This window comes from Mya arenaria, chromosome 11 (genome assembly GCF_026914265.1).
Source record: "Mya arenaria isolate MELC-2E11 chromosome 11, ASM2691426v1".
Classification (NCBI taxonomy): Eukaryota; Metazoa; Mollusca; class Bivalvia; order Myida; family Myidae; genus Mya; species Mya arenaria.
In genome coordinates, this window is record NC_069132.1 from 57,333,094 (window position 1) to 57,356,295 (window position 23,202).

The 23,202-nt window shown below is 36.7% G+C and overlaps 1 protein-coding gene across 1 annotated transcript; it reads right to left on the reverse strand.

Annotated features, from left to right (window-relative positions):
- Nucleotides 1-1,084: 1,084 nt before the first annotated feature.
- LOC128209852 (estrogen receptor-like) lies at nucleotides 1,085-22,730 on the reverse strand. The gene is made up of 10 exons (XM_052914102.1): nucleotides 22,245-22,730; nucleotides 9,149-10,220; nucleotides 6,600-6,829; nucleotides 6,163-6,276; nucleotides 5,761-5,874; nucleotides 4,944-5,068; nucleotides 4,613-4,793; nucleotides 4,176-4,317; nucleotides 3,718-3,848; nucleotides 1,085-2,800 (listed from the first exon to the last, which is right to left on the reverse strand). The coding sequence occupies exons 2-10, from the start codon at nucleotides 10,183-10,185 to the stop codon at nucleotides 2,526-2,528; spliced, it is 2,349 nt and encodes a 782-aa protein (XP_052770062.1). The 5' UTR covers nucleotides 10,186-10,220; nucleotides 22,245-22,730; the 3' UTR covers nucleotides 1,085-2,525.
- Between the last annotated feature and the right edge of the window lie 472 nt (nucleotides 22,731-23,202).

Sequence of the window (23,202 nt, forward strand, 5' to 3'; positions counted from 1 at the left end):
ACGTACCTGTACAATGTGGTCCAGTACGTACCTGTACAACGTGGCCCAGTACGTACCTGTACAATGTGGCCCAGTACGTACCGGAACAATGTGGCCCAGATACGTACCTGTACAATGTGGCCCAGTACGTACCTGTACAATGTGGCCCAGTACGAACCGGAACAATGTGGCCCAGATACGTACCGGTACAATGTAGACCAAACAGCGGTACAATTTGGCCCAAAAACATATATCGTTAATACATGTCAGTACATTTAAACTTTTTTTCGTGCTGTTCATCTTTCTGTCTGTTTGCGGACCTATAATCATTATACGTGTATTTTTACGATTGGGCGTTTCATATTAACTGTTCTTATCTATTAACCGCCCCAACAGTTTGCAAAAGCGTTGTATTTGAAGACTCGTTCAGAAACGCAGAACTTTTGGGCAACACGTTCTTGCGATGCTTTCACTAACAGTTAGACAGGCATTGCTGAAACACGAAGTATTGATGTGCTTCCCATATTTTCAAGTGTGGCCTTAACCTTTTAAATGAAAGCTCAAACTGAGACGTATATTCCTTTGGTGCTGAATGGTTTCTGTAAATAAGAAAGTCTGAGACAGGAAGTATTGTAATGAAATACAAATAGTGAAATATTGACGAAATGTGAACTTGACCACACATAATGGCACAACACAGTTTACAATTGTGATCCATAACTATGTGAAGTTTCATAGAATTACCATTAAAACTAAAAAATGTGTTTGAGACTCGATGTATTGCTAAGAAATAAGTATTGTGGACCAATAACCTCTATGTGTGACCCTGACCCTGAGATCAGAGGTAAATTTGAATGCGTGCCACGCCTTCCCTTGCTTTACAAGTACGGTATGTGAAGTTTGATCGAAATCCGATTGAAAGTGACCCAAGTTACATCTTAGACACTATGTAAAATGACGGACGGACGGATTCACGGACAGAGGCATAAAATGTAGGTGTATACATCGACACTGAATGTAGATTTCAAAGTAAGAAAGAACCTTCAGAAAGTGTTGAGAAAGGCAACCTGAACAATGTTTACTTACAACAAAACATGTTTTGTTTTATTCAATTTATTTTCACCCATCTCAAATCGATAAGAGAATAAAATGGCAAAAATATAACCTTAACAGAAAATGACACATCAATATTAACATATTATTATGTAAGTTTACAATGTACATAATATAAATATAGCAACTGATGACCACATTTTAAATACACCATGATATGACCTCATGAAATTCAATGATTTCGCCACAGATACACATGTACATGATAAAATTAGTGTAAAATAGCACTGTTTAAAATAAATAGTTCAATAGATGTTGAGAGCTGTAAAACTTCTACAGTTCTAACTGAGGTACATTTTCTATACACCATTGTATATACACAGTACTTCTTTCATAACAAACTAAGAACATAACAAAACTAAGAATTTCTACTTTGAGAATCGATATAACAATATCATATGCCTTTAACAAAAAACAATCATGAACATTTCACTCAACCATTGATATAAATGATTCAATGCATGCACCACTAACACAATGAGGTAGAAGATATTGCCCTATAGTCATAAACAAAACACACAAGTCACGGTGTTATCATTGTAAGGGTCAAATTTCCATAAATTAAGACTCGTTAAATGACTCCTTTTCACATTTCAATCATTTTTAAAACTCAATTAAAAAGATTCTTTAATGCATCATATAACCTTTCTAATAAATCCCCTTAAATATCTAAGCTATATTCCCTCTAACATTAGACAAGATGTTTCATCACTTTTCCAATACACCCACTTAATGATCTTAGCTACCACACATTCCCTCTAATTTTAGACAAGATTTTAATGTTTTACCTTTTTGCCCCAAATACAACACTCTTCACTATCTGGGTTGGTATTCAATATTGGTCTTAATTGGATTTAAGAACGATGTAGCTAATCGGATTGCGTGATATAAATAACGGACCTTTACAGTAAATGAAGTCAATGATGTATTGACTGAAGTTACATGTTGAATACCACTCCTGGTTGCCAAAATGGAAGTTGTTTCACAACTATAATGACTTTAAAACACAGTAGAACAAATGGTTGCACCAGACAACATAGGTAATTCATATGAAGAGTATAAACCAAATGTTTCATACAGCAATCATACTGATTCCAATTGTATACAACTAGTTGTACTTTAGGTTAAGTCAAAATTATTCAAAATGTTCAATGATTGGTCAATATTTAATATCCAATACTGACTATTAACCAATGAAATCATTTTGAGCTTTTGACCGACCAAAAGATCACCAGTCAACAATATTTTAATGGTTTATACAATTGGCTGTGGTGTTTAAAATTTCACAATAATATTCACAGAGCATAAAGCACTTCTGTCTGTGAAGGCCACTTATGTGGTGGGAGGACAGCCTTAATAAATGTTTAATGTCTTTTTAAGACAATGTGTAGATAGGACTGCGCATTTCATCAGGTTTTTGTATGAAATCTAACTCAGGAGAGATTGTGGTTTCCAGTTTTTTCTTCCTTTTGAGCATCGAGCATTTCAGACAAGAGATCGCAGAATGTCACAGTGCCATCAGCCTTGAGACTCTGGAAATACGTGACTGCCCGCTCTGCAGCCTGCCGTATATGAGTCAACATCAACAACAGGGATGGCACATGCCTCAAGTTGTCCGGATGATATTTCTGGGCAATGTCAACAACTCCATCCAGAATACTTTGTTTGATCTCAAACAGTTTGGTATAACTGGCAAGTTTTCGCACCTCTGAAATAAACAATAAAAGGTTTTGTTGTTGTTTTACAAATAATTGATGAGCTGTAATACAGCTGCTGTATTATTGTAAGACAGCAAAAAGAATGGATACATCTCAGTGTATGCAACAAGGCAACAATGACAATAGCATGTTTTTTCTCTTACGATGTATTTCAAAATGGTTAATATGATGATTTTAAATATGAAACATTTTGCTATAAATTGTCAGAAAAATGTTCCATAGTTTAATGCATCAAACTTGAATAAAAATGGTATCAGGAATAAATGATAACATTTGTCTATGTTGAGTTTATGTCATAAATGTCGAGCCCAACTAAATAGTAATGTAATGTCAGGAAATAACATTTTATGACTCCTTGACCAAGGTAGTGTGTGCTCAACGCTATTTTCTCATGTTAAAGTTAAGTTAAAATCTGGTACCAAGTTACATATCTACGTCTAAACATGTCAATCTTTGTCATTGCAATGAATCTTTTTGATGTTAATGAAGCTCGCTAGCAAGTCACCCTTGGCACTCAGTCATTTGATAGTGTATGTAATTCAATACCCTCAAATTGAATGCAGAAACCTTGTACTCATGAATAATCAGAGGTAAAATCTACATGTTCGAGTTGAGACGCAAGACATTTCTCAGCAGTGTGTGTGTATCAATCACTTGATAAATTGTGTCATTAATGCTTAAGGCAGTATTTTGCTTCGAACTTTAAACAATTTAGCTTTACTTTCTCTTCACCATTTAAAATGAAACATAGGGCAGACTACATCCCTTACAGAGACCTGCCATTGGTCTTTTACCAGAGTCCGATGTAGCATTAATGACGCAGTTTATCATGTGGTTTACACACTGGCGAGGCAAAACAGAAGTACCTGAAAAGGATACCGACAAAACAATAAAATGCTGTACATACCAGCGTTGGCAAGGACGGTTGCCTGTAGCAACAAGAACTCTTCATTGTGGAGGTGATATTGCACAAGTTGCTCAGAGACAGCTGCCAGCTGCTCAAAAACTTCTGACATCCCCATCGTGGCCCAGTAAGGTCTAAAACAGGAAAAAGTTGTTAGGAATTTCTTAAGATAGAAACAAGCTTCAACTTCAAAGTCACTTTCTGTTTCTGTTTTAGGCTTTGCAATAAGTATTTTACTAAGCATTTCTACCCTCATTGAATTTTAATTAAAAAACCCAAATTGTTAGCTCTTTTATATCCTAAATTTGTTCTTTGATTAACATTTGAGAATTCACTATTGTCTACACTTAGGTGCACATCTAAAATATACAAACTGAAATCATTAGAGTTATTTTTATATATACAGTATATGTTTAATAAATATTTTACAAATTAAAAATGAGCAAGTGAGTAATACTAACCTCTCTAGCACAAGGTCCGGGGCAATGACGAGTCTACGTCCACCATGTTCGAGTGATCGGTGGACAATATTGAGAAACAAGAGCTCCATCCAGCAACATTCGATCAGGTGAACCTGATCTCCCAAGCTCAGCTCACAATAACCTGTAAAACACACAAATAAACTTAACTACATGTCTGTATTTCAAAATCACAAGACGGTTACAGTAAAGTATAATTTATCATAAAAAATATCAGAGTGGTAGGAATAAATATAAATGTTTGGATTTGAGAATTAGTCTGATAAATAATCAAAATTTAACCCACAAACAGTTATGAATTTCACTCCTTTTTTAAGGTTAGTTTTAAATGAATTCAGTAAAATTATTCAACAGCTTAGAGAGACTACCCTGCATGCAACAACACTCAATAAATATGAAAATATCAACTTTAAACATACCAGGAACATTTTTTGCCCAATTAATAAGGTAAACGAGCTCTTTCTCCGCCAGTTTGACGAAGGATGCCAGGAGGTGTTGTCGCGTGGGTGGCAGGCTGTGATTGTGGTAGCTCTCCAGTCGTGGCATCTCTGCCTTGCTTAAAGCCTCAATAGTCAGAGTTGTCCGAGACTTGCGAGAATTCTGGAAATTTGAAATAAAATATTAATGTTGGATTTCATTTATTGATAAAAGGAACAGGTACTGCAGTAATGGACTCTTTTCAAGGCTAATATTAGGCTGCATTAATACAATGATTAAATTCTACATGATATAACTAACAGAATCCCATACTTTTGCTGGAGTTGGAGTGCTATCTGGTGAGCCAATAGCTGTATTGTCGCCAGAGTTGGATCTAGGCCGTTTGGGAGATTTGTTCTGCAGTGAATTTGCTGACTTTCGCTCCTTTCTTTGACTTCCTGCAAACAATCCACTCAATAATTACACAACCACAATTTTTCAGAAAACATGCAGTTTTGATATTACTTGACTATTAAAATATATAACTGATGATCTACCATAGATTGTTCAAATTCTTCCCTCCGGAAACTGTTTTTAAGTCTCAAAACATATGCACATAAACAATATCATTAGGGAAATTTCAAATATTTGTCATTTCATTACGGGCTATTCCATTTCAACAAACAACCCAACCCAGGAAAGCACTTTCAAATTGGAACATCCCTCTTTAGAGATGTTTTTTTTTTAGTTGTTTGTCGCAACTTTTAGCAAAAAAAACACAACAGAAATCTCGCCCAATTGAATTTCTTTACTTTACTTTTTGGTAGCCCAAAAGATGAAATTAATACAATGCTGAATGACCCATAAAAGGACATTATTTCGTCAATAAAGAATAAAACATAGTCTGATAAGCAACCTCTGACAAGAGACCTGATATAATGGCCATGATCTAAGTGGCGTATTTCAGGGCATTTCTGCAGTGCTATTATTTAGCCAGAATTTAAGTTGGAAAACAAATATGATGAAATGTATAAAACCACTTTGTTGTTTTCGGCGTTGTGAGGGTCTTACAGATTTGTAAAAGTTATGGCTAAGATCTTGAAATGAAACAGGCCAGAGAGGTGTGAAGAAAAACAAGGGCGTATCCTACCTTTATTCATTCCCACTTCGTAACATTTGCGTAATCTGCATGCCTGGCAGCTTTTTCGCCGATGTTTATCAATAGTACATGTATTTGTAGCTGGACACACGTAGTCAACAGGTCCTACAAAAAAATACAAGATTTAGACACATTTCCATCAAATATTTACATAGTAATATTGTATACATGTATTACATTATATATGTTACTCTGTTACAAAAACTTATTTTTTTCAATAAGAGAACTATCATTTGTAAATCAATAAAGCTCGCAAATGATATATTTACATGTTTTACTGTATATTCTGTCACAAAATTTCATATTGTCAAGGAGCTAGGACCCTTGAATATGTTTTTATATATCAGATGACAACAACAATAACTAACAACAGCAGCAGCCCTGAATGTCTACCTTGAATGCTCCTCTTGAAGAATGCCTTACAGCCCTCACATGACCACACCCCGTAGTGAAAGCCAGAGGCGTTGTCACTGCACACCTGACATAGCTTGTTCACACCTCCAGCACCTAGGATAAAAACAAACACTTTAAGATATTGTCATAGGGAGAAAGATGTTCACAAATCATCTGAACTCAGCCTCACGATCTTACCCGTGTCCCAGGAAAGTTTCGAAAACATAAGATGACAAAAGAGACTCTTCCATGGTAATCCAACAGTGATGAAACAACATTTTTGTTATAAATAAATGAAAACCATTTTGTCCCTAATTTTTCAAAAATCTTGCTTACCGGTACAAATATTAACGACAAAGCTACATCTATAAAGATATAAACAATTCTGTACTGTACATTATTTAAAAGTATAACATTCAAGTGACTGTTCCCCGTACCATGAGATGACTCTGGTTTCATTCTTCTAGAGTCGTTGTGGAGGAAATGTGGATTCATCAGAGCAGGGTGGTATCTGTCTACGCCCTCCATATTTGTTGAGGTTGGGCTCTGATTTATGGTGGGCTGTCCAGACGGGATCATGGAGTGGACAGGCACGTAATTCCCGGTGGGCGATATGATACATCCGCTCTCGTCCAGTTTTCCACCGTTACTGTGCTCCATGGTCTCACTGAAACAAATGCAGACTATCATGTAAACTCACAGTAACTCCTGACTACATGAAACTTAAGAGTCTCAAGAGCACATTGTCAATTAAAATCCTACGGTTACATATCCTTAATCACTGGTTTTACATTACACAGATAAGGTAACAGTACTGTCAGTACACTGACTTTTTGCATGTTAAATTAAAAAAAATATTGCATTTAGCTCTTGAAAATTCAAGGCCAAGTGTCAATTTTGCATTGTACATTTCTGCAACTCTGATTTTCTAAAATAACCTCTTTATTGACATACATGTAAGGAAAGAGTGAAAAACTTAAGTTTGCCTAGTAACCTACCCAGAAGAGCAGGCCCTGTTGTCAGCAGAATGATCTTGCAACAGTTTAACAATGGTCCCTGCCCCTGAATGATGTGTCATTGAATGCCCCGGATGGGAGGAGCTACTGATCCCCATATGGGACCCTTGTGGACCCCAGTACCCAGAATCCTGTGTATATCCCTGACAGTCCACATCATACTCTAGTTTTATGTCAGAACTCGATATCATGTAGTTCTCAGAACAATCATTGTATCGGTTGTACATTGTGTGCAAATACCTTGATTCAATTTAAGTTAATGTTTGATGACCATTTTGGAAACTTTTCAGTATGGAAATCATTGTAATTATTAAGTAAAACATTAAAATTAAAAAGTCCTATCCAGTACAGAATACAATCACTTCTTGCCAAGGATATTCTAGTAAATGTTGGCACAACTTTTTAAAACCAGTTATTAGTTCTTTGTTCTAAATTTAGTCCAAAACTAATACACACTGTTCCATAAAAATACTTTTCTAACACATCTAGCAATTGTACATTGTATTCATTGATTCATCCACTGAGAAAATTTACTCCATGTGTAATCCCTCTTAACTTTAACAGAATTTTTAAAAAGTTAGTGCATAATTAGCTAAGAATGTTTTACATTAGCCAATGGGCAGTGTGAAATGCATGGCTGGACACTACACACACACCAAACCGTACACTTCCACCTAGTCACATTGACCATCCAAGAGAATAATGAATGTGCGAGTTTCAACTGTAATAAATACACACTACATTACTAAGTTGATAGGTAACGGGTTTAATTTGATTAAAGTGTTTCCAAAACACTTTTGGGACCAATGATAATAAAAATTAAATATGTCCAATTAATCTACAACGTTCAGAGCTCGTGTACCTTTTAACGGTTATAAACATCTCATGTTTTTATCAGATGGTCAGTAGGTCGATCTCTCTCGCTTGACCGCTGGTCAGTTTAACCTCTTGAACCCAAACACAACACAAAATTAATAACTAATTGCAAATGAAAGGGGGAGAACTCACATTATTAAATTGAATACTCTTCAATGAAGTTTTTAATGTCGAACTGGTATGTCGCTGTCGCGGATACTACATCAGGCTAAAGCCCGTCCACCGTACTACCGTACTACCTGTCCTATCTGGGCTAACTATTGTTTTAATAGAATTTCTTGTTTATGAATGTTAGTAATTATTAGAATGCTGTCGAAAGGATTTCAGTCAGTACCCCTGGAGGACACCATCAGAGTTAAGGTGATTGAAATTCGCTTTCATGTTTAGACTTAACTAGATATGGTTTAACAGACTTAATCTAAGAAAGCAAAAATCATATGCAGATATATAATTATAGTCATGTATGCCATTTATATTGATGTTTCGCACATATTTATTATTATTATTATAATTATTATTATTATTATTATTATTATTATTATTATTATTATAATATTATTATTATCGTAAAGTTTATTCATTTTTTTTTTCATTTCTAAGCCAGTTTACATGCTTCTGCCAATTCTTGTATTATCATTATTATTATTATTATTACTATTATTATTATTATTATTATTATTTGTTGTTGTTGTTGTTGCTGCTGTTGTTGTTGTTATTATTATCTCTCTCTCTCTCTCTCTCCCTCTCTCTCTCTCTCTCTCTCTCTCTCTCTCTCTCTCTCTCTCTCTCTCTCTCTCTCTCTCTCTCTCTCTCTCTCTCTCCCACGAAAGCATATATATTTTTGCAGCATATATAATCGACCCGGTGTTTTAGAAATAACCGTAACGATATGCGAGAGTGTAGTTTTACCATGCAATCTAAAAGAATCTTTTCAATGGCTAAGCTAAAACTCAAGACAATTCCATGTCTAACACAAGCACCACGCCGTAAAAGTTGTATACTAAACTATATAAATGAACATTTTGCATGACTATGGAATGACTGAATAAGAATTAAAAGATCTCCATGATATACTGCCCCTTATAATTACTTACCGCTGATGTGTGTCGTAACGGTAACCACCCATCATTCGGTTGATGCCGACGGATGAATAAATTCCGTTCGGATAGCGGGCGGGAACCGCCTGCACCATGTTTTCCTTATCTGCCAACCGCTCGTCACGAACACTTTCGTCTGTCCGTTCAGATAAAAGTCCAACTATACGTCTGTGAGATTCGAGGTACTGTTTACTTCGCTCAAAAGCATTGTCCTTGTTTTGCCTTAATGCCCATTCCCTGTAAACACTCGCCAAGCGACTTTGGTCACTGGGATTCAAGCCCTCGTACAGTCTGTGACCCAAGTATTTTGTAGCGTCAGTTTTTTTAGATAGATCATGAGGCTCGTTTTCAAAGCCTTTCATAGAACACGTGCTAAAAGACATGTTTTGTCCATGAGGGTATGCATTCGGGGCCGCGGTATATGAAGTAGACCTGCCGCCGTAAATGATGGACTGCGCGGCGCTACTAGCAAGCGCCGAAGCCACTAAGGTGTCTATAAGGCGGCCCTGGTCGGTCGTAAGCCTCTGTTGGGGCGCCGAACTGCTCTCCTTTACTGTAACATTACTGTAGTCTTCGTTACTACCCAGCTCTGGCGCAACATTCGGCTCTTTTGGAGACGTACACTCCAGTTTTATCTCAATTTGGCGAGGTTTTTCTAACTGTAGTCTTAAATGATCCTGGTACTTCCTGAAGGCACCAACGTTCTCTCCTGCCGCCGGCGGAGAGGCTGTCGGTGAGCATGCGTCATCATCCGGACTTCTAGGAACTTTTTGTTCGTCAACGGAACGTGATTTCAGCAAAAGTTTGTGAAAAAGAGTCGTTCGCTCGTCGACCGATGAGCTCTTCACATTCAATTCCTTCTCACTGTCACTGGCAGAATTAAACACTTCACCATCTGAACCATCATCAATGGTACCAGCCGGGCTGTTTCCCTCCGAGTCACGCGAGTTCCGACGATCAAGGTGACTTTCGTCCTCCGTCAAGAACTGTTCAAGCGACGTTCGCCCAACTTTTGGCTTCTTCGGAGGAGGCATTCTGTGTTTCTAGGTCGACAGATACCTTCACAAGTCTGAAAATATATTATTAAATATATTGTTTTAATCTAAATAGTTTCTTTAAATACAGTGATTATTCAATACCACAATATTCAGTCTATATACATACAAAGGGTCGCAACTTTGCGCTGTATACTCGCTAATATGTTATGTTTTCTCCCTTGCAGCAAAGAGAGAATTTTACATGTTCATTTAATTTATAATATACATGATAACAAATTAGCCACACCATTTGCACACATGTAAAATTAAATACCTTAAAATTCGATTAATGATTTTTTTCTGAAACACACGCTTCCCAGTTTTATTGACCAATTCAGCACACAGTTTTAGAACAAATGGTCAGTTAAAGCCGGTAATGTTACATCGCTATTAGAATGACCAATCGACAAGTAAGGCATGTTTAATGATCTAAGCAAACGTCAATGACATGTCAGGCTTATTAAAAGTTCGATACTTCTTCGGAACGAAGTGACTGAACTACTTTGATTATTTATAGAAACTTGGCCGCTGAATGAACCTTTTCACCTGAAATGAACTCTTATCCTGAAACAACCCAATACAAATCCAAGTGCGCATGTGCGCGGAGCGATACATGTACTCCATGCTGTTATACGGTTATTTATGCTTATACAACAACCAGCGTTTATCGGCAAAAGAAAATCATTAGTCCTTGTCAATAAAATTCAAGACTTTAGTTAATAGTACATCCATTTTTTTTCAGGAGCAAATGCTATAACCACCATGTAGTTACTGTATAATCTGGTACTATGCAGCATCTTAGAGGATTTTTTTCTTTTTAGTGAATATTGTTCATTTTTTTGTTTTCAAGTTGTTGTTTGTATCAAGATTATTAATAATTATCTTTAAGTTAATGCACCAGTCAATTGTAACCACGGCCCCTCCATGTCCGGAGAATAGCGGGGACTTTGACTTTTGGTCTAGCCAATCCCGGGTAAATCCCTCGCCCTGGGGGGACGAACTGATGGTAAAATGCCCCCGCACCCCAGGGACCCTAAGTAAGGCACATTCCCCGCTATATTTGGCGCGAATACAAAACCACTGCATTCACCCGACACTGAGGGGCCATCGGGATGGTAAAAACACGGCCCATTTCCACATTATTATTATGCACCGGTCAATTGTAACGCCCCCAGGTCCGGAGATAGCGTGGTTACAATTGACCGGTGCATACTAATAATGTTCGTAAAATTATGCATAATTTCTTTTATATATATATCCCGTGTACTCCCTGAATTACCCCTTCACTGTATACCCATTGTTGTATTCACCCTCACTTAAATCATACCCCATTCCCTCTATGCCACCTTCTGTATATTTTACCACTGCATGTCCCTTCCAGTGTATGCCTCATCCATATATGCCCCATGCCTGTATTTTTCCTTCCTATATGCCCCTCCATGTGTATGCCCCTCTCCACATATTCCCCTCTCCATGTAATCCCCTTGCCTGTATGCTGCCTTCATATATGCCCTCCATGTATGCCCCCTCCAAATATGCCCCCTCCATGTATGCCCTCCACATGTATGCCCCTCTCCATGTATGCCACCTCCATGTATGCGCCTCTCCATGTATGCCCCTCTCCATGAATGCCCCCTCCATGTATGCCCCTCTCCATGTATGCGCCTCCATGTATGCCCCCTCCATGTATGCCCCTCTCCATGTATGCCCCCTTCATGTATGCCCCCCTCTCTATGTCTGTCCCTCTACATGTATGCCCCTCCATGTATGCCCCTCTCCATGTATGCCCTCCCCATGTATGCCCCCTCCACGTATGCCCCTATCCATGTATGCCTCCCTCCATGTATGTCCCCCTCTATGTATGCCCCCTTCATGTATGCCTTCTCCATGTATGCCCCCCTCCACGTTTGCCCACCATGTATGCCTCCCTTTATGTTAGCCCCCTCCATGTTAGCTCCTCTCCATGTATGCCCCACTCCATATATGCCACATGCCTGTATGCTTCCGTTCTATATGCCCCCCCCCCTGTACGCCCCTCCCTTTGTATGCAAACAACCATTGTGCCCCTCTCTATATGCCACCTTCGTGTATTCCCTGTATGCTTATACCTGTAAATGGCCCATCCCTGTATGCTCATCAATTTATGCCCCACCTGTATGATATCTCCCTGTTTACCTGTATGCCACATATTGCATTCCCAATTATATGCGCCCTCATATAATGGCCCCTTCTTATCTGCACCTCCCTGTATGCCCCTCCCAGTATGCCCCCTCGCTAAATGCCCCTCCCAATGGGTCCATCCTGTATGCCCCCTCAATGAATGCCACCTCCATGTTTGCCCTCATGCATGCCACCGCACTGTTTGCCCATCTTAGTATGCCCCTCCCAGTAGGCCCCCTCCATTTTTGTCCTCCTCTATGCCCCCTCATTGTATGCCCCATCTATGTATGCCCCTCCAAGGCCCCCTCCATGTTGGCCCTCCTCTATGCCCCCTCATTTTATGCCCTATCTGAGTATGCCCCTCCCAGTTGGCCTTATCCATGTTGGCTCTTCTGTATGGCCCCTCATTGTATGCTCCATCTGAGTATGTCCCTCCCAGTAGGCCCTCCTGTATACCTCCTCCATGTCTGCTCCCTCAGTGTATGCCACTCACTGTATGCCCCTAATGGTATATTCCTCATTTCCTCATTGTATGCCCCCTCCTGTAAACCCCTAACTGTATAGGCCCCCTACCTGCTCCCCTACGTTTTATCCCCTGTAAATCCATTTCCATGTTTTCAGTTCCACCTTTACATTCCCTCCCCCGGAGAGGAACCTGTTACTTGGACAAAATTTAGAATAAGGAAAATAATGTTGATTATTTTATAATTCTGTGTTGTGTTGTTGTTTTCAGAATGCTGCTATTCATGCGTTTAGAAATACTCTTCTTTATATGGAAGAATAAAGCAACTGTTGAAATAGATAGAGATATATGACCAGACTGACGGTCAATCTTTGAAAGTAACTTCCCGCTTGATTGTACATACACGAACTGTAACAATACCAAATAAATGAGGTTAAATATGGATGTATGACTAAGCAACTAAAATCTTGTAAAATCTTACTCCTTTTGGCAGTGGCTGTTCTATGTTGAGAGCGAACAGTTATATGGTTCTTAATTACACTACATGGATATGAAAATACGTATTGACATGTTGAAAAAAAAATCAAACATCAAATTCTGCCCCAAGGAGATGGACAAAGCAGTAGGGGACTGTCACATCCCACCCTAGGAGCAGGGGGGTTTGTCGAAATCCTAGGGGTCGTAGTCCGACTAACGTGACTTGGACGGAAAACCCCCCGGACATGTCTGATTGGTCGTACCGGCAATGCCAAATTCCCGGATTTCCGGAACCACATGCCCCCCCCCCCCCCCACCTCCCGCCCTGCAACCGGATGTCACGTTATTATACACATAACTTTATTATTGAATAGTTGTCTCACGTACATCTTATTTTAATGCAATGGCAATGTACGCTAAACCTTATATAATTCAACACAGCCATATGGAATTAGGTTAATTTATCATATACATGTATAATATTATATATAATAATATAATATATAATATTTATTTATAAAATTAATATTGATAATAATAATTACGTTTTTTAAGATATTGCTACACGTATTCCTGTTGGCTTTGTGTTGATTTAACATAATGGTAAAACAACATACTTGCGACATCCGACAAGAAATGAGTTATATAAATAATATTATTTTACAAAATAATTGAATACATTATTTATGTTATTCTATAGTTTTGCTATATTACTTTATTTCATTACTTTCAAGAGGAAAATACTCTATTAAGTAGAATAGCGCTCTTACCTAGTAAAATAATTATCCACAGCCGCAATGAAATAAAAATGCGTGATTATTTAGTTAGTCCATTCGGGCACATTTCAATTTAAAAGAAAAAATCCCAATGAAAATGCAATTATAACTTTTCATCTCCAACAGAATACGCTTAGATAAGATTACGGCGATGTCTGCTTTTCTGACACTAGGTACACTATGCCAACTATAGGTTTATTTGAACAGTAAAACAGTGGGGTCAAACCAAGGCCACCAAGCAATTGACCTAGCCTGACACTACCGGTGTTTCTGAGTGGCGAGTCCCGCACAATACACCAATAGGTCATTTTAGGACAACGGCGGTGGTCAGCGTAGATAAGCGATAAATTATGACGTGGTCAGTGCAGTGAGCAATTTGTTCGTTGACAAGTGTAGCGGATTTGGGGAATTTGCAAATCATACCTTGACAGGCGCACTTATTCATTAATTTGGGTATTATTATTACGCATGTTGTAAATAGTTCACGGCTGTCAACGCACTGGTCAAGCCCCCCGAGTGACCACTGTAAGGTGCTAAATGCACCGAAACTGCATAGTACGGGTAATCATACAGTTGACCTATATGTCAAGGCACCAAGCTGCCCTCCCTCGGGCTTTTAAGTCAAAGGTCATACGTGCTAGAAACACAGGGCTCTGGTAGAGGTTTTATTGGTCACTGAGATGGTCAAGTGACCTTGAAGACAGCGTGCTCCTGCCAGCTGAACATGGATGGGCGGGGGACACTTGGCGCTGACGAACACCTGCCGATTTCTGCTGGATGGGATTATTTGTGAGTGTTATTTTTTCAAACACAAGCGTAGTGATGCGGCCATGTAAACGTTCAAAAAGCAAAAAACAAAGCTATAGAAATCGAAGGTCCGGTTGGTTGAGAAATTCATCTGGAAGGTTAACAGCCATAAATTATAAAGAAGTACACACCAGACAAGTCTGATTCTCGGATGGCGGTCGTACCGGCATTGTCAAACTCCCTCATTTCCGGAACCACAGAATACGGATGGCATTTTTATACGCATAACTTGGTTATTTAATTCAGCTCCTTAATGTATCACTTACTTAAATGAAGTGTCAGGGTACGCTTAACATTTATATAACTCAAAACAGCCATATGAAATTTTGTTAATTGTCAAGACAATGAGCTTGATCTGGCAGTAATTATAAACATGTACACACCAGGTTGAATTGGTCGTGAATAGGATATCAATCCCATAAAATATGATGACTTCAATCAAAACACCCCACAAACAAAGAAAATACATCAACCAAATTCATAAACAAATACATCATAATGTTAAATATTCGACATATTTACATACAATCTCACAGTAAAAAAACTCATTCTCAAACAGATGAACACATTTGAGAAAAACAACTCTACTGGAAAGCCCAGTGTTTGCTACCAGAGCCGTGTCGAACGTTGTCCTTAGGCGACCCGCACATGTTCCCAGCCGCTGACCGCCATCAACCTTATATTCTCATGCAAAACATTCTCCGGGGGCCGTGCACGGGGAACGAGCGAAGACACGGAGGAGAACAGGAAAACGCGGTGAATGAACTTTTCACATTATAGCGAAAATGAGTTTTGGATCTTCATGGAGGATCAACAACAACAATTGTAAAATACATTATTGTCAACTATAAAAGCTAGTGCTGGCGTACAAAAATGTGCTGTTCTTTGTAAGAATATCACGATGATATCACCGTTTAGCGGTTTTAATAATACGATGATATTACTGTAGAGCTGATGAATTTGTTGCAACATTTCATAATTTACACACTGTCAAATGTATTTAATAATAATAGGGATTCGTAGCACCAGATATACAGGTACGTGTATATACGGGTTACGTCATTCAGATACATTGTACACGCTTAGAAACATACGTACGATAGCACGAACGCAGTAATTTTTGGCGAGTATCAGCGAGTCCACATGTACAAGTTTAAAGTGAAATTTAAACAGCTAAAAACTAGATGGCATTTTGTACATATAGATGTTGCTACACGCACGTGTATAATCGAGTGTCGCAATAGCTCGAATATAATTATAACCATATTACAATAACTATATAACAACAAGAATTCTATTATGATAATTGTAAAATAATCACTTATAATAATAACTACTAGTATATAACAATATCTTAATAATTATAACTTTATTCAATTTCAATTGTGGATTTTTTATCTATCAAAATATCAATAGAAATAGAAAACTAGTGATGTATGTATTCAACGCAAGATATAGTAAAGTTAAATATATTATATGCATTTTGGTTAATATGTGTTTTCTCTACACGCTTTAGATCAATACGTTTTCTTTTATGGCATTCTGATGTGTAAAGTCATGGGATAAGGATCTATACGAATTTGCATTTTTTAATGTTCATATTTCAAGCAATAAAAAGTATTTATTCATACCCATACTATAGGACTGTGTACATGCTTTGTAATTTTCTTTGACTTTAATTAACTGAACACACTGTTGCAATTTTTATGCATATATAATGGGATAGAGTTTTATAGAAATAACCGTATTATTCATTTAAGATGCACTCTTACGCCCATATAAGATTTACCACAATTAATACAATTGTTTTAAAATACCAAAATGGATAATAAAAATGTCGAAAACAATGGTTCTTTTGAAGGATTCCAAGTTTAATTTGAAAAAAGGTGCATTTATTTTTTTTTCCGTTTTCATCCGTGAAATGCATTGTTACAATCTTGTAATCTTTAATGAATAGTTTCCATAAATGTATTATTTAGTAAATAGTTAAAGTTTATCACATAAAATTATGTTTGTTATATATGTGAATGTATTGATTTTGAATAAGAGTGCCAATTTAGTATATAGGGGTTTATGAAATAAAACACAAATCTACTCGTTACTTTTATTAAAAAAGAATACGATTAATTTATATGATTAACATTATTATGATAGGCAAGTTTACATAGATGGTGTCCGAGGTACTTGATATTTGGCTGACCATTGGCTAAGTCAAAATATTTGTACGTGTACATATGTTTTTTACGTTTTTTTTAATATGGCAGATCTTTTTTAAAGATTAGAATAATCTCGAATTGACCGTCTATGATTTAGACTAACCATTGACTGTGTAATACCACGTGAATGTTTAAGAGGTGTGTGAAGTTGGCGCGTAGCTCGTAGAACGTACATCAACATAAAAATAAATAAATTGGTCAACCTTGATCGTAGATCGACAATGCATAGATCGACAATAAAAGTAAAACAATATCCTGGATCGTAGATCGCAGATCGACAATGCATTGTCGACCTAGATACTAACTAGTAGATCGACAATAAAAGTGAAACAATATCAAACATTTTGTTTAAGGGCATATGTACGCATGCGTGGGCATTTTGGCGAATGTATTTCAAATCGCTAATCCCTCAGACTTCTCCATGATCCATGAACCCATATTCACAGAGTGTCTGTCGCCAACGAAGATCACAATGTCCGGTAATATTAGGTGATCGCCACTGACCGCGGGTCAACCTTGGGCCACTGCCCGATACCAGAACACCTTTAGTCGTTGTAATCACGATACTTAATACGTTGAACGGTCAAACAACTATTTGTATTTTGACCTCAATCTTGACCAAAGCATGGAATCAGCGTGTGTTTTTTTACTAAAGTTGCTTTACGTAATGTCAGGAAAGTGAAAATAATTAATATCGATGAGTATTTTGGTAATTCACTGTCTAATTTGTTTATTGTTTGTTGAACTCTTCAGAAATGGAGGAATAAAAGAGATATACATATATCTATATAAATTGCGAATGTTAACTTGAAACAACTCATCAATAAAGTTAACTCGTACGCAAATCAATACCCAATCATTCTAATATTAAACATATGCGTGTTCTTATATAACATATTTCATATTTTTCGAAATGTGTATTCTATCATTCATGTTATTGCATTGGCATGAACTTCAAACGTAACCCTAATGTTAAAACTTTCACCATACCGTGTATGTTCCGCTTAACATACCGTGTATGTTTTACTTTAAAACTTTAGCATTCCGTGTATGTTTTACTTTAAAACTTTAGCATTCCGTGTATGTTTTACTTTAAAACTTTAGCATTCCGTGTATGCTTTACTTTAAAACTTTCAGCATACCGTGTATGCTTTACTTTAAAACTTTAGCATTCCGTGTATGTTTTACTTTAAAACTTTATCATTCCGTGTATGTTTTACTTTAAAACTTTAGCATTCCGTGTATGCTTTACTTTAAAACTTTAGCATTCCGTGTATGCTTTACTTTAAAACTTTCACCATACCGTGTATGTTTTACTTTAAAACTTTAGCATTCCGTGTATGCTTTACTTTAAAACTTTAGCATTCCGTGTATGTTTTACTTTAAAACTTTAGCATTCCGTGTATGCTTTACTTTAAAACTTTCACCATACCGTGTATGTTTTACTTTAAAACTTTAGCATTCCGTGTATGCTTTACTTTAAAACTTTAGCATTCCGTGTATGTTTTACTTTAAAACTTTCACCATACCGTGTATGTTTCAGGAAAACCTTTTTACCGTACCGTATATGTCTTAAAAACATACGCGCATGTTCACAAGTACTTTGATGTTCGTCATATACTGGACAATGTTCGTCACGATGACTATACATACATCAACTTTTATGCAAACAGCATCAAGTGCTAACAACATCGAACTCCCGGCAAAGTTTAGTGTATTCAAGGCACGAAATTTGTATACACAAAATAGTTTAATATTAGTAAGACATAAAATTATTAATCAAGGCATAGTTTATAATGTTGTTGTCATTTCTTAATGTTTTTAGTAGATTGTAAAAACAAACTGACTTCTGATTATATATATGCGCATATTGACTTTGAGGCAGTAGGAATCTTAGGGCAGTATCACATGCCCAGGAGAATAACGCCGAGAAGCAGTTACCTTAAGTGACCCGGGCCGCCTCGCGTCCCTGCCCTATTTAATCGACTTTCCTTCACCTCAATATACAGGCCAGGGTCAAGCGCGGAGTCAGGGTCATTTCGGGACACACAGAGGACTCCTATTGTTGCCCATTTTGTATTTTATTGACCATGGGTGAAACGGGTGAGGCTTCGTGACCCGGGGCCCCAGTTTCGGGGACAATAGATTTGACAAGGGACGCTAGTTTTCAAGGCTACGAAACAAAAACGGAATCTGGAATAAGTGGCGATTAAATTGGGCATAAATGTCTCACCATCAATGGCGGATTCGTAGAACACTTAGAGCACGACTTAATGCATTGTTCAGCTTTTCAATTTGAAAATGCGATTTATACGGCTCTATTCTTCTAAACATTTTCAGCATACATAGTAAATGACATGTCAAAAATTCGGAGCCTTACTTGGCCACCAATAAATGCTCAATTTTGCTTTAGAGTCACTATTATTCTTACAAAAATTGAATTGTTTTAATTTCTTTAATGTGATATTTGCTTTTAATTCACTCGCAATATCTGATTTTATATTCTATGCAAATATGCAATACAAAAGCTTAGTTCTTAGCTACTCTTTGAATATGTTCTTATTATTTCTATGCTAACGAAATGCAACATTAACACAAAGCAAAAATATTCGGCAAAAATGCCTTTTCGAAACAATCTTTAAAATTGTTACAATAATTGTATATATTTAGAGAAAATAATATTACTCATCAATCAACCAAATCGATCAAATTCAAAAGTAAAAACAGAAGAAATCACGGTTTATATATAATCATAATAGAAAAAACATCATTGTAGAAATCTTAAACTGCAAATTGTACAAATAACATTGTGGCTATTAAATTCACGATCAAAGTACGGTCATATTTGTGAAACATTCATGTTACAGTCCAGGGTACATAAAAAGTATGCTTGATAAGGTCAATATCAATTAATTGATGTATTTCCATAAAAAAATTTTAATGGAGGCGGGGTACCATATTTTTCTGAGATGACTGTTTTACCGTTGGAGTTCATGCTTTTTCTTAATGCATAAGAAACCATATCCTTGTATACATGCGTTTCTAGACATACGAACATGATCGTAACCGTGAATTCGTTTATTTAAGATACGTCGACGCCGTCGGTATTAATAAATGCCGTTCCCGGACATTACCGGACCGAAACGCAAATACAGACCCATGATCAACATTTTTCTTTGCGTCAATAAAAATTATGGGGAAACAAGAGGGCGGGTATGGAAATCTGTACATTTAAGTCGCCTTTTAAAGTTATTATTCAATTACTTTTAACATTTGTAAATATTCGGACCAAGATTTAAAGCTGCACTCTCACAGATATACCAATTTTACAACTTTGTTTGTCTTGTAAAAAGTAATTTTTTGCGTAAATATCTGCAAACCAATGATAAAAGATTGCTAAAGATCAGATCGCAGATTTTCATATTTCCGTTCGAAAATGAATATTTACGGCTGAACTTTTTAAGAAAAAATGCATAAAACATCAATTTTTGAACTTAAATATAATATCAACGATCTATTTTTTTTGTCAGCAGTCTTATATAACTGGTTTCCATGGATTTGCGCCAAAATTGGTTCGTTCAAATAAAAAAGTTGTCAAAACGTTCAATCTGTGAGAGTGCAGCTTTAAAACAACATTTGACCATAGCTCAAACACCTTTAGATCGCACATAAGTAACAGAGTGCAAACTCAGACTTAACTTCTTGTCGAGTTACGCCTCTTGACCAACTGGAAAAGGGACGGGAAAAAAGGCATACGAAAGCGTTGCCCTTTTTTATTATACATGTATAATTTTCAGCCCGACTGTCCACTACTGCGGATTTGATTGCTTCATTATACAAACGCGCTATAACTAAACGGCCCTTTTTAAAACCTGAACCACGAGCTTCACGTGCACTCATTAACGCTCATCATGGTATTATTTTCGACTTAGCTGTATAAAATGGATTTTGACCTAGATTTTGGACCAATCAAAAATTGTTAATTAAACGCGGTGATACAGTACATTAGACGTTTTGATTGGTTTTATATTTTAAACTTTAAGTGAAGTGGGTTCCAGATGGGTGCCTCTGGAAATAAACTTTACCTTTTACAAAGTATTTTACTACCACTGAATAATGCCAGTACAGTTTTCGGTATTTTATCGTCTAAAGCTACCTCATATTACGTCTCTCGCAATAAACGGAATTCCGAATGAGGTGTGCAAACATCATTTCATCTACGCATTTTATCTTGTATAATGCTCGATATTATTTTTTTTAACAAATAGGATATCAGTTTTCACGATATTTAAGACGTTTCATTTCAATATTAATAGACGTTTTATATGTTTTGCCTGTTGGTTGAATCGTTTAGTTCGCCTTTATGTGGCTAATTAATATCATTCTACCAGACACGTAAATTAAGATTTGCACAATATAGAGCTAATTAATATCATTCTACCAGACACGTAAATTAAGATTTGCACAATATAGATTGATGCAAAAAAAAATAATTTATTTTTAATGCCTTATATATCATTTTTAACTCATTCGACTTAAATGATCGAAACAAAACAAAAACATATGATTTGTGGTTAATTTTTGAACAGATCAAATAAATTGCGATATTTTGGCGGTATTTTAACAAGGGAATTTAGGCCACGTAGATATTTATTTAAAAAATATATATTATTACTAATATTATTTTGAAAAGTACACATTTTTTATTTTTTTATCATAAAAGTCAAATGTGCTTAACATAATAATGCATTAAAATTGAAAAACACACACAAATGTATTGAATCAATCAATAATGTGCCACTTGTTTTAAGTGCATGGGTACTAGGAGGACACTTATGTCAAAACACCAGTGCCATTGACAAATTTTTTTTTTACATAAATACATAAATTCATCCATTCAAATTGCTTCACTTGCCAAATCTTACGCTGGTAAAGGCGGAAAAGGCGTCCAACATAGAAATCAATCATAAAATAATTTTCAACCATTTTATAGGTTAAAATTTTAATATTTGGAGGTCTACTTTTAACAACCTATCGTTTATCCGGCTTTGCCGAACTTGAACGATTAATTTTTATAAAGGCCGTTTCCCTTAGTACGCATTTTATCGGCTGTCAAAACATAGCATATTATATAAAGTCAGAAATATTAAAACTTACCATTAAATTCCGTACATAACACCATGATGTGAAGAAGTATGGTCATGTCAAACAAAACATACGCCAAAACAAATGCTATATCTCTTCAAGTATCCGCTTAAAGCGTTTTATTTGAAGCCACTTGTTAACAGTAAAACTACACCAAACCCGAAATCACTCCCTTCGACAGTTAATAATCCAAACCAAAACCAAACGTACTCAAGGAAAATCCCGGGATGTATTAAATATTTCCGTATTTTGTTTGGTTGGATGTGACAGAGACCTTTATACACTGTGATTGTAGATAAAGTCCTCAAATGTCAAGCCGACCCAATGGCACTAAACGTAAATCAGCTTTACCCTACATGTGCACGTTCTGATGAACATTCTGTTTATTTTTCTATTCTTAACCTTGGGAGAGTAGTATTTTTTTACACTATCCCATCTACGGACCGATAAACATATATCAATATAAGTAGAAAATACGGTACACATATAAAGCAGAAACGTAAATGCTATGTTTGGGTCACCGTGATCTTTGCGAATATATGTTATGGAAATACACTATACACGAGTTCAAGCAGCGGGCATGTGGCTAGCGGTCATTCAAGGACAGACGGATTCGTGGTTTACCTAGCCGGACACTTGACCTTCTAATCAAACGCGATATGGACTTGACCAGGTCACCGCGCTTAAACTAGGTCTTTACCGAGGAACTATTTCACGTTGCGTAAGCATATGACATTTCAGATAACATTGCGTTATGTGGCGGTTAATAATTCAACTAAAGTCTTTTTCAAAATGGAACGTGTAATATATCATAGGATTGTTTTTTAAGGTACATGGATGATCGCGTATTATTATTGGGACACTTTCAGACCGCAAATATATTATATAACAACGGAAAATGTTCCGTTCTAAAAGTTTAAACACCTAATATCAAACCAAATTATGATGGCTTTCATTTGTCTGCACAGTT